The sequence below is a fragment of the Parambassis ranga genome, chromosome 8 (genome assembly GCF_900634625.1).
Source record: "Parambassis ranga chromosome 8, fParRan2.1, whole genome shotgun sequence".
Taxonomy (NCBI): Eukaryota; Metazoa; Chordata; class Actinopteri; family Ambassidae; genus Parambassis; species Parambassis ranga.
The window spans coordinates 11,077,246-11,091,793 of NC_041029.1; the positions used below are offsets into that span (position 1 = coordinate 11,077,246).

A 14,548-nucleotide genomic window follows, 5' to 3' on the forward strand; every position below is an offset into this window, starting at 1 on the left:
GAGAGAATTCAAGGCTAAGTTCTAAAATACCTTCATTATGCACTGAAAACAAACACTTCCTGTTTTTTTCCTTATGTCAAAAACAGTTTTTAGTTTTTTTCTTATTTTCAATTTGGGACATCTTAGTGTGGCGGATTAGGGACACTGCAGGATTGGCAGGATTCCAAATGAAAGAAAATATTAAAGCTAACAATTAAAGACACTAGTAAATTAAATAAAATACTTGCACTAGTTTCTTTCATGTTTATTATTAAGAAAAAGGTAAGGAAAAAAAGTCAGGCATGATTTCCCGTATAGCTCCACTGAATTTTAGAGAAGCTCAAATGTGTGTCCTTGAAACTTTACTTTACTAAAGCCAGGATAAAACCTGGTTGGTTTTGTTGTGTATGTGTCTGTGCATCATACTATTTTGTTTGATGACATTAAAACACACACAAATGCGTTTGTTCTTCTGTGTCAGTGTGTGTGTGTCTGTGTGTTGTCTTCTAGCCCAGTGAGATGTCTATTTCTGCATTTGCTACTGCACCATACATGCCCTCCTCCCACCCTCACTCTTGTCTCATCCCGCCTAGTTTACATCTGTTTACGCATGCTTGTCTACTTCAGTTTCATGTACGACACAGCGAAGGTCTCTTGAGGTCCACCACGCCGTGCACTAGCAAATACTCAGATGCTGTCAGACTGTTGTGCTGCTGATTCTGCTCATTCCATGTGATGCAAGGCTGTCATGAGATTCAACCAAATTTCCAAAAAATGATCCTCTATCATCCCAGTGCTGGCAAACAAAAACTCAATGACCATCCACAGAGAGGCCGCTGCTGCATGGCCTTTGTTGACGAGGCTGTGAATGATGGGAGGTACATGTGAACTCTGGGAGGCTGAGCAAACTTTCAGGGGCCATATATCATGTGTCCATTAGCAGACAGCCCTGCCTGGCTCTGTAAATGACGGTGTTTGTCTTTGCCTGCTTCTCTCCCATACCTCACACACTCCACCCACTCCCTCTGTTCATTTACCCCTTCCCTCTATCTCAGCCTGGCTGATGTGATTCTTCCCCTCTCAGAACCCGTGTGTGCCTGCTGCCTCTTCCTCGTCCACTGTCTCCCCTTTATTCATGGCTTCCTTTCTCCTCTCTAACCTCTATCCCTGCCCTTAGATGTAACTGGTAATATGTCACTCTGCCTCAATTTTGCCCTGTAATGATGGATCAGAGGATGGGTAAGGTAGAGGTGAGATGAAGGTGGGTTAACAGGACTTTTTTCTGCCTAAAAAGAAACCTTTCACAAGCTTTTTTGGGGTGAGTCTAGTTGGAAGAGAAAGAGATGGGTGGTTCTATGTTGTACATCGCATGTACAATATGTCCGAATGGAGGTAACAACAATGTTGACAGACAGTCAATGAATTAAAATATAAATAAAAGGACTTTTCTGTAAAAGACGGGGTCATGTCAGGTGACCAAACTGACAAAATACTGTTGAAACCGCCTGATATTTTCTGACATTTAGCAAACTGCCAAACTCATCTAGCAGATATGTCTGCAGCAGCTGTGGCAGTACGAGTTTGTGTATCAGACAGGCCAGATAAGGGCTGATGGTGAGATTCGCTTGGCCTTCTCTGTAGACGGAGCCGGTCGACCTGTCAGAGCCCGGATAAACACAGACATTGGATGACTTCTGAGAGATGCGCCCCCCCCCCTTTCTCTGTGGCCTTCTGAGTACCTCATGTTTGCTGCTCCAATGGGCGCTGTGTGCCAGCCTGGTATGCCCATCGACCTTTTCCCAGAGCCTGAACCGCCGTCACACAGAGGGCTGCACCCTGGGGCAAAGTGGAGACAGGGGGGGGAGGAGGAGGAGGAGGAGGAGGACGGCGAGAAACGGGAGCAGAGTGCATGGCTGCACAGTCACATCGCATTTCAGGTGGTTTACGCACAAGCAGAAGACAATACAGGAGAGAAAGTGTCTAAAATTCAATTATTTCAGGGGGTATTGTGCAGATGTAAAATAGGTCAGTGTAATCTATATACCATCACAGCGATGTTCTCAAGAGGTGTTCCCAGAATTAAACAGAAGAAACAGACTAAAACACCAAGGTCAATGCAATAGATACACATGCATGTCCAAAGGCATGTAGAGAGGGAGGCAATTTCACTCTGCTGGGAGGAAACAAAGAGCAAACTTGCAAGGCAGCACAAAAATAAAATACAGATGTGCAAATGCATTCATGCGGAAAATCCTTGCCTTTAATCCAATTCCTCACGCTTTATTAAAACAGAGGCAGAGAGATAGAGTCAGACAGAGACTGTGATGAAGAGAACAACCATGACGAGGAAACACACACACACACACATGAATCAAAGGAAAAGTGAAGACATAAAAATATCCAGATTCTCTCACATGCTTTTAGTCTGGCAGAGGAAACATTTGGAAGCAACAAAACGTAGCAACGCTCAGATTTATGATTGTTGCCATGGGTCACATCAGGCCAGGTTGCTGACCACTCTCCCTGTCTCCTTTCTCCTTCTCTCTCTCCACACCCTTCCATCATCATTTGATCATCTGCTCTGAAAGGGAGGGAGATTTATAGTGCCACACTATCCATCCACATGTATTATAGCAGCAGGGAGTGTGTGAGGGCACATGCATGGGGGTTTTCTATTAGAGGGTGGAGTGGATTTTAATTGACTTGACTTGATCTTCATATGTCTATACATGACCATAATTAATAACAATGCTCACATGTGTCTGTCTCCTTCTGAGGACTGGACTCGTTGCTGCTCATAGAACAGAACAATATGGGCTGCCCTGCACCTAGTAGTCATCCATCAAGCACTTGCATAGCTGAATCATTGGAATCATCACACATTAAGGCTGCTAACAATTTAACTACCAGTGCAGCGGCCAATTAGGAGCAGAATGATATTATTGCTCCCCTATTAAATCACAATGACACCAAAATTAACACATTCTGACAACCATCTCGTCACATATTAGAGACAAGGTCATCTCCAGTAACCATCAACACCATCAACTGTACGACACAAAAGGTCAGTTATTCTTATATCCTTTTTGTTTCATTTTATTAGCTTCCATCACAGCAGTTATTTGTCTTCCACATCTCAAAATGCATATATTTATATATTTAAAAAGACACTGTGGCAACTTAGGTCTTATCTTTTGGCACACAATGGGTCAAGATAAGCAGTTAACTACTTTCATCATCAGTCACATGGTAATGCTCAGAGGTATTTTTTTATAATAGATCTTTAATTATATTTTTCTTCATGGTGCATGGTGGTTCATGCTGCAGGCTAATTTTCTGATCGTTAGAGGCAGTTTGTTCAATTAGGACCATGCTGTAAAAAGAAAAAACTATTGCAGTATGCACTACAAAATAATTCAAGTGGAGTTTCTGAAGAAACATTTGATACAATTATAGTTTTAATTAGAATACAGCAGCTGATGAGGAAATGATGGAGGTCATTTCAGACTCTCAAGGCTTGTGTTCGGGTCTCATCAGGTGCAGTCTTATTATTGTCTTTTTATTTTGGGCCCAGCTCAAACATAGAATGTTAATGCTCAGAGATAAATTGGGCCGCTTTTACAATGACCCTCTGTCTGATGCTAAAACTTCACATATGCAGCATTTTCTGATCATGCACTCAAGATTATGAGCATTAACATATGCAGTCGACAGTGTGTGCCTTAATTCTCAAGCAGTGCACACAAACTCAAGAAAACTCTATGTGGATGTGATCAGTGTAAAACATTTAAAAAGGCGGGGTTTCCATTACACACTCACCGATAGCCTATAGCCTTAAGGAACAAATGAAGAAGACAGAAGAGACATCTTCTGAAGAGGTCACAATGATATATTTATCACATATCTACATAGCACTTTGTACCAGTTCTGGCTGAATAACTAAATAAATCTGGCACTGTAGCTGTTTCTTTTTGGACAGAATGAAATATACCCAACATTAACAGTCATAAAAGAACCGTGACAACCTAAAAAAATATCAAGTTAATATTCAAAAGTTCATAAAGTTCACCTTTTGTTGAGCTGTTTTTGTTTATGCTGTTTATTCCATCTTCAGGAAACCAATTTGCTTCACCCTAAAAACAAGTCTCCACTATGAATATTTAATATCGTTACAGAACATTAAGATGAAAATCAGAATATATCAGCTGCATAAATTAGCACCTGAACACACATTGTCAACCTAAACATCTGGACTCCTTTTCTCCATCCTGATCAGTCAGCGCCCTTCCCTACATATTATCCTCTCTGAAAGCAGAGTGAAATCTCTTAATCACCGACACATCCGTCTTTTAGTATGACTGGCTGCTCCACATGTCCAGCATCCATGCCAGAAGGAAGGAGAGAGAGAGAGGGAGAGAGAGGGAAAAAAGAGCCTGGACCCACTGTCAGCTCAGTGAAGCAGAGAGAGAGGGAAACACGCGCCGACATGGAGACGGCTCGGTGCGAGTAACACACACGTACACACAGAGAAAAAGAGATTTAAATTATCTTATTTAATCGCCATGGAGGCTGTAGACCTTTAAACATCCATACCATGCCTGACTGTACATATGTGGGCTGACATAAACACAGATGTGCCCAAGCAGCACAAGTTACACACTCTGTAGCATTTAAGAATTCTAAAAATATCAGAGGAGCAAGATGTGCACGTACATATGCAGACACACACACACAAACACAGCAGACAAGCTGTGGTGGAGATGAGGACAACACGGCAGGGCTGGCTGCCTGAGGGAGTCAGCAGAAGGTGAGCAGAGATAAGGCTGTGTGATTGTGACTGCATGTCAGAGAGAATCTGCACACCACAAAAGTTCAGCATGCCCTGCGCCTCACACACACACACACACACATTACACAACACAACACCCACAAACTTTTGTATATGCAGCCTGCATCACCTGCAGCAGTGTAGCAACACAGAAAAATTTAGACTACACAACACATGGCCTGTGTGCATGCAAAGATTTGAGTGCACTGTAGTGTGAACTTAAAAAGTGACCACAAATGATTCACCGCTTTGAATTAGCGCACATCTTCCATTAAAGGTTGCACACAAACACACAAAGAAGACCGCAGCCGGTTTGTCCCAGATAAAGGAGACACACACCAAGAATTTCTCTGATAACATGTCACAGCATGCAATTCGAAAAAAAAATCGGTAAAATCACAAAACTAAACAAGCCTGATTACACCCTTTTCTACTTTATTTATACGCAGGTAAATATCTTACTGGGCTAAGATGCCACCCTTTGGGTGTGTGTTCTCACTCCTGTGTTCTGTCCTTGAGCATATTATTAAAGATAAGTCTGACCGTTTTGTTGAAAGTTATAACCATTTATCTTTGCTCTGCTTTGCAAACATCAAAAACCTAAATTTGCTTAGTACTCCTCTTTTTCCTGTCTTCTGCATTTATTCTATTGTCAGTGTGTCTATTGTCAGACAAAGATAAAATAGCTGCAGAGCCTAACTGCTGGATTCTTACTGCTGCTGTAAAGACCTGCTGAATTCAATCCATAATTCAGGAAAATATCAATTATAGATCACATGAAGAACTACAACAATTTAAACATGTTTTCAAAAGCTTAGCATTATGTGCTGATTTGATAATTTGATAATAAGTGATTTTACACAAACAATGAATTCTTCAATATATAATTTAATTCAGTTCATGAGGTTCTTGCATAATTGTTCTTGGAAGACAGGAGCAATAGACTTAACAGCTCCCCAGAGGACAATATGTGAATTACAGTGTACTTACAGTAATTCAGTGCTCCAGTATACAACGTGAGCCAATTATCTCCAGAGAGATGTAAAAACTCAAGGCCACAGATTACTCATCTTTCCTGACTTTAAAAGGAACTAAAGAATATTTTCTTGGTTGTAAAACTTCCCCCTTACTCATTCTCGACCTAATGTGCCCTAATACTCGCAGTGACTCAACAGCCTACGATGAAACTGATCCGGTGTTAAAAAAGTCATTTCTTTTAGTAAACAAAACAAAAATCATGCAAATAGTAGATTCACCCAGAGGTCAACAAGTAAGGGTGGATTCTGGGTCGACAGAACCTTTGCTGTAGGCAGCCATTCGCTTACAATTCCTTTCCTATATCCATGATGAAGAAAGGTTCTACTGACTCTAAATGACCAGACAGGTATCTAAAAGATTACTTTATCACATATAACTGTGGATTTTGTGAATTAACTCTCTTTTAAATCTCATTTCATCTCCAGTAGAGTGTCTGCATGGCTTTTCCAAGGAGCTCTGTCACAGACAGATTCAGCAAAAGAATAATATAATATAAACTCTGTTCTTAAAAATGCATCAGATTCTAAAAACCGAACATATTCAGAAGCGCTTGTAGTGCTCGCATATGAAATTTAGAGTGAATGAGCCATTTTAGCCAAGCCCACATCATTGAGCATCCGTCCAACGCTGCATGACATTAACCTTATAACACGCACTGCTAGATGAGGTTATTCCACTTCCTTGTAAAGTGCATTAATGTTCAAAAGTGATGATTGCAATGTGGTAGACTGGGACACACAAATACACACATTCAAACATACACATGCATCCAAAACAATCTACCACACTCTTTTGACTGTTTTCCTGGAGGGCAGATGTAAGCCATGTGATTGCTTCCACTACAGAAGCCTGCTGTGCTCAAACACCATATTCTTCAGGAATGAAATACCTCTGCAATCTCACATATCACAACATAGATACTGCACACCAAAGCATGTTACCATTCTATATATTTTACCCTCATGCTCGCTTTTGTTTAGTCTGTGTGTGCATCCTCTTGGAAAGCCTGAATGAAGAGCAAAAAATGTAGTGTGAACAAGCCCGACCTAACGGAGAGGCTGATCCCCCTAAAGCAGAGTCCTAAACGAGGCTGTGCCTAGAATGACAAAACTTGCGTCCAGCCGCTCCCCTCCCAGGAACACAACCATCAAACACAACCAGCACTTAATTAGCTTCTCACTTGCTGACTTCAGTCAGTTCTGCTTCAGTTGCATGTGTATTTGTGTGTCCTCAGCCCAAGGCTCTGTCTGAACACATTTCAGCAAATAGAATCCAATTTGTTTATCTTCTATTGAATGCAAGTATGGGGGATTGGCACGGGGAGGTGAGTGACAGTGTACTGTGAACAGTGTGTGGGATTCTGCTAATCTGCGTGAACCTGTTGTGTTAGACTTTGTTACTAAATCTGAGCAGAGTGCTTTATCCAATTACATCTTCATTTGCAACTATAAACAAACAAATGGCAAGTAAAAGGCCACTTCAGGCCTACCTGTGCTGTTTGGCATCTTGCCATTGCTGATCTGTTTGAGTCTCTTCTGGTGGGATTTGCCATTGTAGTGGATCTGGGCCTGTGCAGCTGAGTTGAGTTGGATGTTACAGACTTCACAGAGTGTGTAGCTCCGCTGCTTCCTCTCCCTTTTGGGTCTATAAAGTGCAGAATGCAGGACGCCCCCTGGTGACTGCTCATCTGACACTGCACCCTCCTCATGGGTGTCGAGGCAGGGCTCGCTGTCCATTTGCATTCCCAGCCCGGCGCCGTTGCACCTCTTATCCAGGTTACCGTTGGGTAGAGATGAGGGGCTGAACGGACGTTTCATACCTGTGTCAGAAGAAGAAGGAGAGAAGGTGAGAAATATAAAAGAAGTGAACAGGAGGACACACCTTTGATGCTCCCTTCCTTTGAATGGAAGGGCGACATGTGCAGCACAGCATGGAGGTGGCTGTAAGTCCTGCATCCCGTACATGGAGGTATCATTTTCCCCTGCCTGGCCTGACCTGGCTCACCCAGCACACAAAGCCACCCTGTTAAAACCTGATAGCTGCAGAGGACACGGAGGCAAAAATACCCCTGATTCCTAAAGCTTTGTAGAGGGGTGTCTGGAATCTGACCCTACTCGTGTCTGGTGTAAGCCGTGCCTGTCAGCACCGCTCAAACACAGTGAAACCTGCTCTTCATGCACGCGATCATAAAGACATTAGGACAATGAAACGGGTACAAGTGGTGGCTGTGGTGGTGGTGTTGGTGGTGGTGGTCCTGGGGAGCAATGAGGCACCACTTGGGGGAGACAGAGTGCTGCAGTATGGCTCTCCGAGGAACAGCGAGGCCCCCTCTGCCAAGCTGTTTAATTCATGATGACTCCATGCCTGCTTGCTGTCTGTGTCCCCCCTGCAAGCCAAAATGCTGCAGCAATGGAGGATCTCAGCCAAGCAGTGCCTAGATCTAACAGGCAAACAGGAAAACAACTGGGAGTCTAGGGCCTGTGAAACAACTCTGACAGCATTTGCTGACAATAAGGGTTCAAATTAGAAAAGTGGGATTACAGATACTCCTAACACTATAACTGTGATTGCACCTGTCTGCTGAATATAGGAGGAGCAGAGCAGGGTAGTGATATTTAAAAGATACAAACAAGCAGGAGAGCAGAGTACCCACAGAGGGAGGAAGAAGCCTGAAAAGAGCCATTTGTTTCATATGCAGCTACTCTCTCCATAAATAAATGAAAAGGTGAGTCTATAGTAACTATGAAAGAGTGAGACATCACCACTGGAAAAAAAGGCCCTGAAATACACCCAGCTGTGCATTTCTTTCTGCTGGCTTTTTGCCTCCGCCTTGAGTTATTTACGTAAACACCCAAACCACTCAGGCACACACACACACTCATACACAGAGACCAAAGTAAAACCGGGTCTATGATGCATACATACCTACATGAATAATAATAAAAAAAAAGTCAGACCAACAAATGTGGACACACACAAGTGCATACACAGTTCTCAAAAACACATTAGAGCAAGCAGCCTCCATGAAAGCTGCTATTCACATTGCCAATCTGGGAGCACTCAAGAGGCTCCATCAGATGTTTTCTCAAAAGCTTTGAGCAGCGCTGCTCTGTGGTACCAGATGAAAAAAAATAATCTCTGTAGTCGTTATCCCACGCTGCCTCCTCGCACTCATGCCAAACAGTTTAGCTAGCCACCCCAAATTAGCATGGTTGTAAAGACAAAACCTTCGATGAAGCTACACTTTTTAATCTGCACAGACATTGCACATTGCACTACACATTACATGCTTCTGTCCTCTGTCACAACTTTGATATTCAAATAGGCAGTGGAAGGTTTTTTAAAGGTTCTATCATAAATTTAAAGGGAAAAAAGCACCAGGCATGGAGATAATGCAGTTGAAAGCATAAAAGTGTAAAAAGGTATCTGGTTTTCATTTATTATAGATTGTGTGACCTGTTCAAATTCCTGCACAGGAAGTCCATGTCAGTGTCCATTAATGTTATACCTTTCAGTGATCAGAACCATATCTTTAGCAACAGTCCAGTTCAATGCTGTTTATTATTTATCCTGTTTATGATGTGTGTTAGCAAGTGATACAATTACCAGCTGATAAACAGAGCTAAAAACCATGTCAAACTCAAAACAATACATTATCGCTCACACTCTATTTTTAACCAGGGACGAACTCGCCTCTTGTGCCCGAGGACTTTTAAGCAGGAACAGGTAAACTTCATCATCAATGTTCTGCTACAAGAGAGAGAACAGGACAAACCACTTTTATCTACAGTAGCTGTACAGCTGGATGGAGGCCCAGCAGGACCAAAAAGGCTCCCACAGCGTTCACCTGTGAGTGAATGGCGTGCTGAGTCTTTAAAGACTCTTCCAGATCAAGGCAGGAGCTGTGTGAGACAGGAGCCCATGCTGCGTCCACACACAGAGATCTGTAGGCCAGCACAGGGCAGGAGGCTGTTAGGGGGTAACCCTGTGGGAGGAGAGGGAGGGCGGGAGGCTCTGCCAGCCGGCCTTGCCACCGTTTCCGCCGTCTGATGCACACCGGCCTCCGCCCCTCGGCACATGGGAACCATCAATCACTGCTGCGATCTTGCTGAAAGACCCAGGCTCACCCAGCATAGCAGCTCAGCAATAAAAACTCTATTTATGATATTATGTCTGCTGCTCACTGATCCTGAAATACTATAGCACCCCCCCCCCCCACCAGCTTAAAACAGCTCTAACCACCGGCCCACCTCTGAGAGAGCACCCCCACCCATCTAGGGTGGTTACAGTTGGCACAGGGGCGACGGTTCTTCCTGGTTCGGGCAGAAACTGGCCTCCAGATGGACAAGCAAAGACACTGTAGGCACGTTAGCAGCTCATAAATCACCCTGATGAGAGGGGGACACCGACCAACACAGCAATGGGAGGTCACATGTCCACATCCAGTGGATGTGTACTCTTACAAACAAAAGCTACCCTCAGGATTCTGTCAACAAAAACTAAGCAATTCATACAGAAGCACTTACACTAAATCCTCGGACACAAGCACAGCCGACAAAATAAATGTATCCAATCAAGCAAACAGGCACATGAAGAGATGGACACATGAATAAAACAGGAAAAGACTGATCAGTTTGATGCAAAATGTCAGAAATGTTAGAATTCCTTACCATTAAGCACCCCTGACAGCAACGACTTTGAGCAATATGACTGCAGGCAGGGATAATGTGTTTCTCTGCCTGATGTGTATCAGACGGGTAAGGAGCTCAGAGCATTTTCTCCATCAGGTCAGAGATCTGAGAGGGGCAGGAAGTCCACGTGGACACACAGAGAGGGAGAAGACAGGTTCTTGGATAATTGGCATCATCAAAGTATCATTACTGTCATCATGACTGTATTGTCATTAGTACAACTACAGAACGGGCCTGAGGTCTTTGTAACTCTTTGTGTCCAGTGCATCAGTGTTGATTATGTGAAGTCCAGGCTGCGGTCCTCTAATGAGTGTAATTATAGAAGAGTCAGTGCAGAGCTTATTGAAAAAGAAGCTTCTGTGTAGTGCGGCTGGTTCAGGAGTCGAAAGCTGGGAGAGAGTGTTTGCAGTCCCTATCACCCCGAGCCCGGGCTGGAGAGTAAATAAAGAGCAGTGGCACATAAATTGATGTGTTTTCTCTAATCTTTGTTTGCAGCAGTTCTTTGGCAGCGCACAGGGAGGGCATTTGTTCACCCTGTGTGTGTCCTAGCAAAATAAAAATTGTTTCACTGGGGAAATTTATACAGCGTCGCACTGATACTATCACTGAGGCTGCGTTTTGTTTGTGTACAGGTGGCCGCACAGATTATTAATGTGGCAGAGATCAGGAGTTTATAAACAGATAAATGGTTGGTTTAAGAAGCTGATGACTTGACCGCTTATTTAACCAGCAAGCACAATTGTCATTCATATAATACATAACTTATCATTTGAAAGCATGGCTCAAAATCTCATCAAAGATCAAAAGTCTCCACTGCTGAAAGACTGCAGTTCCTTAAGTGGCCACTTGAGGCTGGCTCCCAAAGTCAGTCAATTCCCACAAACTTCTATGTTAAAATGCTAATTTTATGTCGGTGTTTTTTCCGATTAACTCACCTATTTAAATTGCACTAAACCATGCAGATATACATAATTGACAGTTTAATTGACAGTTCTATGACACCGCAGAACCTCTCACAAAGTTCTGTAGGCTTTATTTATGCCTGGCATAGCACCTATGTGGTTCTTCAACTGCAGCCTAAGCTGTTGTGAGCATTTATACCTGTGTCAAGGGACACTCAAAGTCCTTTACAGTGAAATGCATTATTCATTTACACCACATTCACACAGTGGTGGTGGTAAACTACACATGTAGCCTGATGGAGACATGGCTACCTACGGCCTCTCCGACCACCACCGATTCATTCATACACAGTCATACACCAGTGAGTGTGCTGGAAGCCATGTGGGTAAAATGCCTTGGCCAAGGACACACAACAACAACTAGGGAGAAGCAGGGTTTGACATGTACTGAACACAATGCAGCAGAGATTAGAAAGACTGAAAAGAAAAGATCGACTGTGACTAAATACTTTTCTAATATGTTTGAATTTCAGCAGGGAGATGTGCAGATTTGCTCGTCAGCTAACGCAGGTCAGAGACCTATGAGCAGTCAAATAGGATGTGGTTATTTGCTGGGACTTAAATCATAAAGCTAAAGATCTTTATTTTGTCTGATGTTCCCACAAACGTTAAATTAGCCTCACACATATTGCTTTAGTACCTGCTGGTGTGTCTGTTTGGAAAATAAAACATAATTTAAATTCTATCTAGTCATTCATTTAAGAAACTGACAATTTCCTTTGAATATATTTATGACAGAAAATACTGCATAACCTGCCAGCATGTGGCAACTCAGTCAATAATTTCAAAGCTGTCTTGTAATTGCAATCCATGTAAACTTTGGCAAGATTGTTTAGAAATGACACAAATGTCATCACTACAGAGATTTAGATTACATATGACACTCACTTTTGTTTGGATGGATGTACTTTTTTTCTGGCTCTGCAGGTGAGGATAAACAATTAGAATATCATCCAAGCAGACAGACTCTTCAGTCTGCCTGAGGTCAACAAATTCTAACCCGTCTCTGAATCATCGTCATCTCCTATGCAGCTTCTTAATGCTGCTTTATTTTCCTCGAGAACAGAATCAACAATCACACTTCTTCATCTCTCTCCTCTTCTGTTATTCTGAGATATTTCCAAATCTCCAACATGCAGCCCCGAGGCTATTAATGTGAGGTCTCAAATTGTGTGAAAGACAGAGCCTCTTTCTGGTTTACTGAATATGATTGTGTAAGCACACAGTACACAAATTAATATTTATGTATCTCCATGGGCTCGGGTGCTTGCAGCATTGTTTCTGAGGATAAAGGAAACAGCATTTTTTTGCTGGGATGGATTGTGGGCATTCACAAGAAGTGTGCCAATCTATGGATCTTTTTTTTTTCTGGTGGGAAAATATGCAGGCATAATGGGACAGATGTAGGGAACGCATGAATCTGGTGCACTTACAGACAAAAACAGATTAATGAAAGATATACAGAGGCAATCTTCTGCTTTTCTTCCTCTAGCTATATTTTTCAAGTGCAGCTTAATCCTTTCTGTAAGATTTCAATAAAAACCTTTTAGCACTTTAGAGAGGGCAAAAATGGAGTGAATGAAGATGAGTTATTTAAACAGCACAACTATTAAAGGATGAGGGGAAACATCTGCTCATCAGCTTGCACGCTCCTGTTTGGCAAAATCAAAATGCATTTATTTTTATATTAATAGAATGCGTTTGGAAAGCCACATAAGGCTGTAAAAATAAGAAAAGTGACCATTTTCGGTTTGTTTTTTCTCCTGTTGTTTATGCCCTTATTAATAAAAAGGCACATTTCTCTTCCTCTGTTAGTGTCATGCTCTTGGTCAAGCCTAACAGGAGATTTTAAAGCAAAACACTGTTTTTACAATCTCTATAAAACGCACAACCACTGCTCTGAATATGCTGACTCCATCCAGTGTGGCTTCCATTCATTTTTTAACCACAAAAAAAAACAGACCGGTCCAGATTTTTTTGTGCTGCTATTCAAACATCCGTCTGCCTCAAGTGTGCTAAAGTTAGCTCGTGCAGGAAAAACAGGCCCACATTCGCCTTGTTCACATTTCACCACAATCTCCACTGGGGAACTGCCCAAGAGGAGTAACCACAGACACTGGGAGAGGTTCCATACAACACTAGATATACTTAGACATGGACAAACCCAGGCTCAGCCACAATGTGCACACACAGTCCCACCAGCCGCACACACACACACACACACACACACACAACAGATGAGGAGATGCAATCGTTATTTTCCTGGAACATTTTTGGATTGGTAATTTGTACAAAGGCCAATCTAAGAGGTGTTTATTTCACAATCCGCACCAGCTGATCAACACGGTCGCATGACAGTTACAGCAATATTTGTAGAAGCTGTTCTCAGCCAGGAATAAATCGAATTAATTCTTTAATGATGGTTGTCTGCATCCCAGAAGGAATCTGTTGGCTGAGGTGTGACACAAAACGCTGGCAGTGTGAATGTCATGCCCGGTGGTGACTGGTATATATGCAGAGGTATCCTGATGATCAGATTCACAAATAGCATCAAGGACTTTTGCCACCGCTGGCTTAAACATGCACAGCTCAGAGACTCTCTCAGAATTATTAGTACTGACTACTGCTGGCTTCTCCTTCACTCACATTTACTGTAAAACCTGCCAGAAAAAACCACTCCACCATTCCCAAGGACAATCTTCGCTGTACTTTTTCATTCACTTTAACAGTAAAATCCATCAGTTTTCATTCAGCTTTATCAGCCTCAAGATGCTGTGCTGTGGTCTGTCAGATGTCTGCAGGAAAGGATTAATCCAGAGCTGACTGCAAAGAGATTTTGCACAGAGACTAGATGGAGGCTCTAATTCTGCATATATTTAAAATGATAAGGAGGCTAAATAAGAATGATGTGCCTGGATGTCGGGCTCAAAACACCAATTATCACATGGAACAAAAAGTCAGAGCCAAAACCAGCTCCTGCTGTCATGACGATGGGTTTACTGTTCACTGTTTTCCACTTTTATTTTGAAAGTTTCATTTCCCTTGTGTGT

The 14,548-nt window shown here is 42.5% G+C and overlaps 1 protein-coding gene across 1 annotated transcript in view; it reads right to left on the reverse strand.

Moving 5' to 3' along the window:
- Nucleotides 1-14,548, reverse strand: part of znf385c (zinc finger protein 385C) — a 107,800-nt gene that overhangs the window by 59,315 nt on the left and 33,937 nt on the right. Inside the window, exon 2 of the mRNA XM_028412028.1 lies at nt 7,335-7,664. Coding sequence (XP_028267829.1) covers nt 7,335-7,662 — 328 coding nt within the window. The 5' untranslated portion in view covers nt 7,663-7,664. The remainder of the gene's footprint in view (nt 1-7,334; nt 7,665-14,548) is intronic.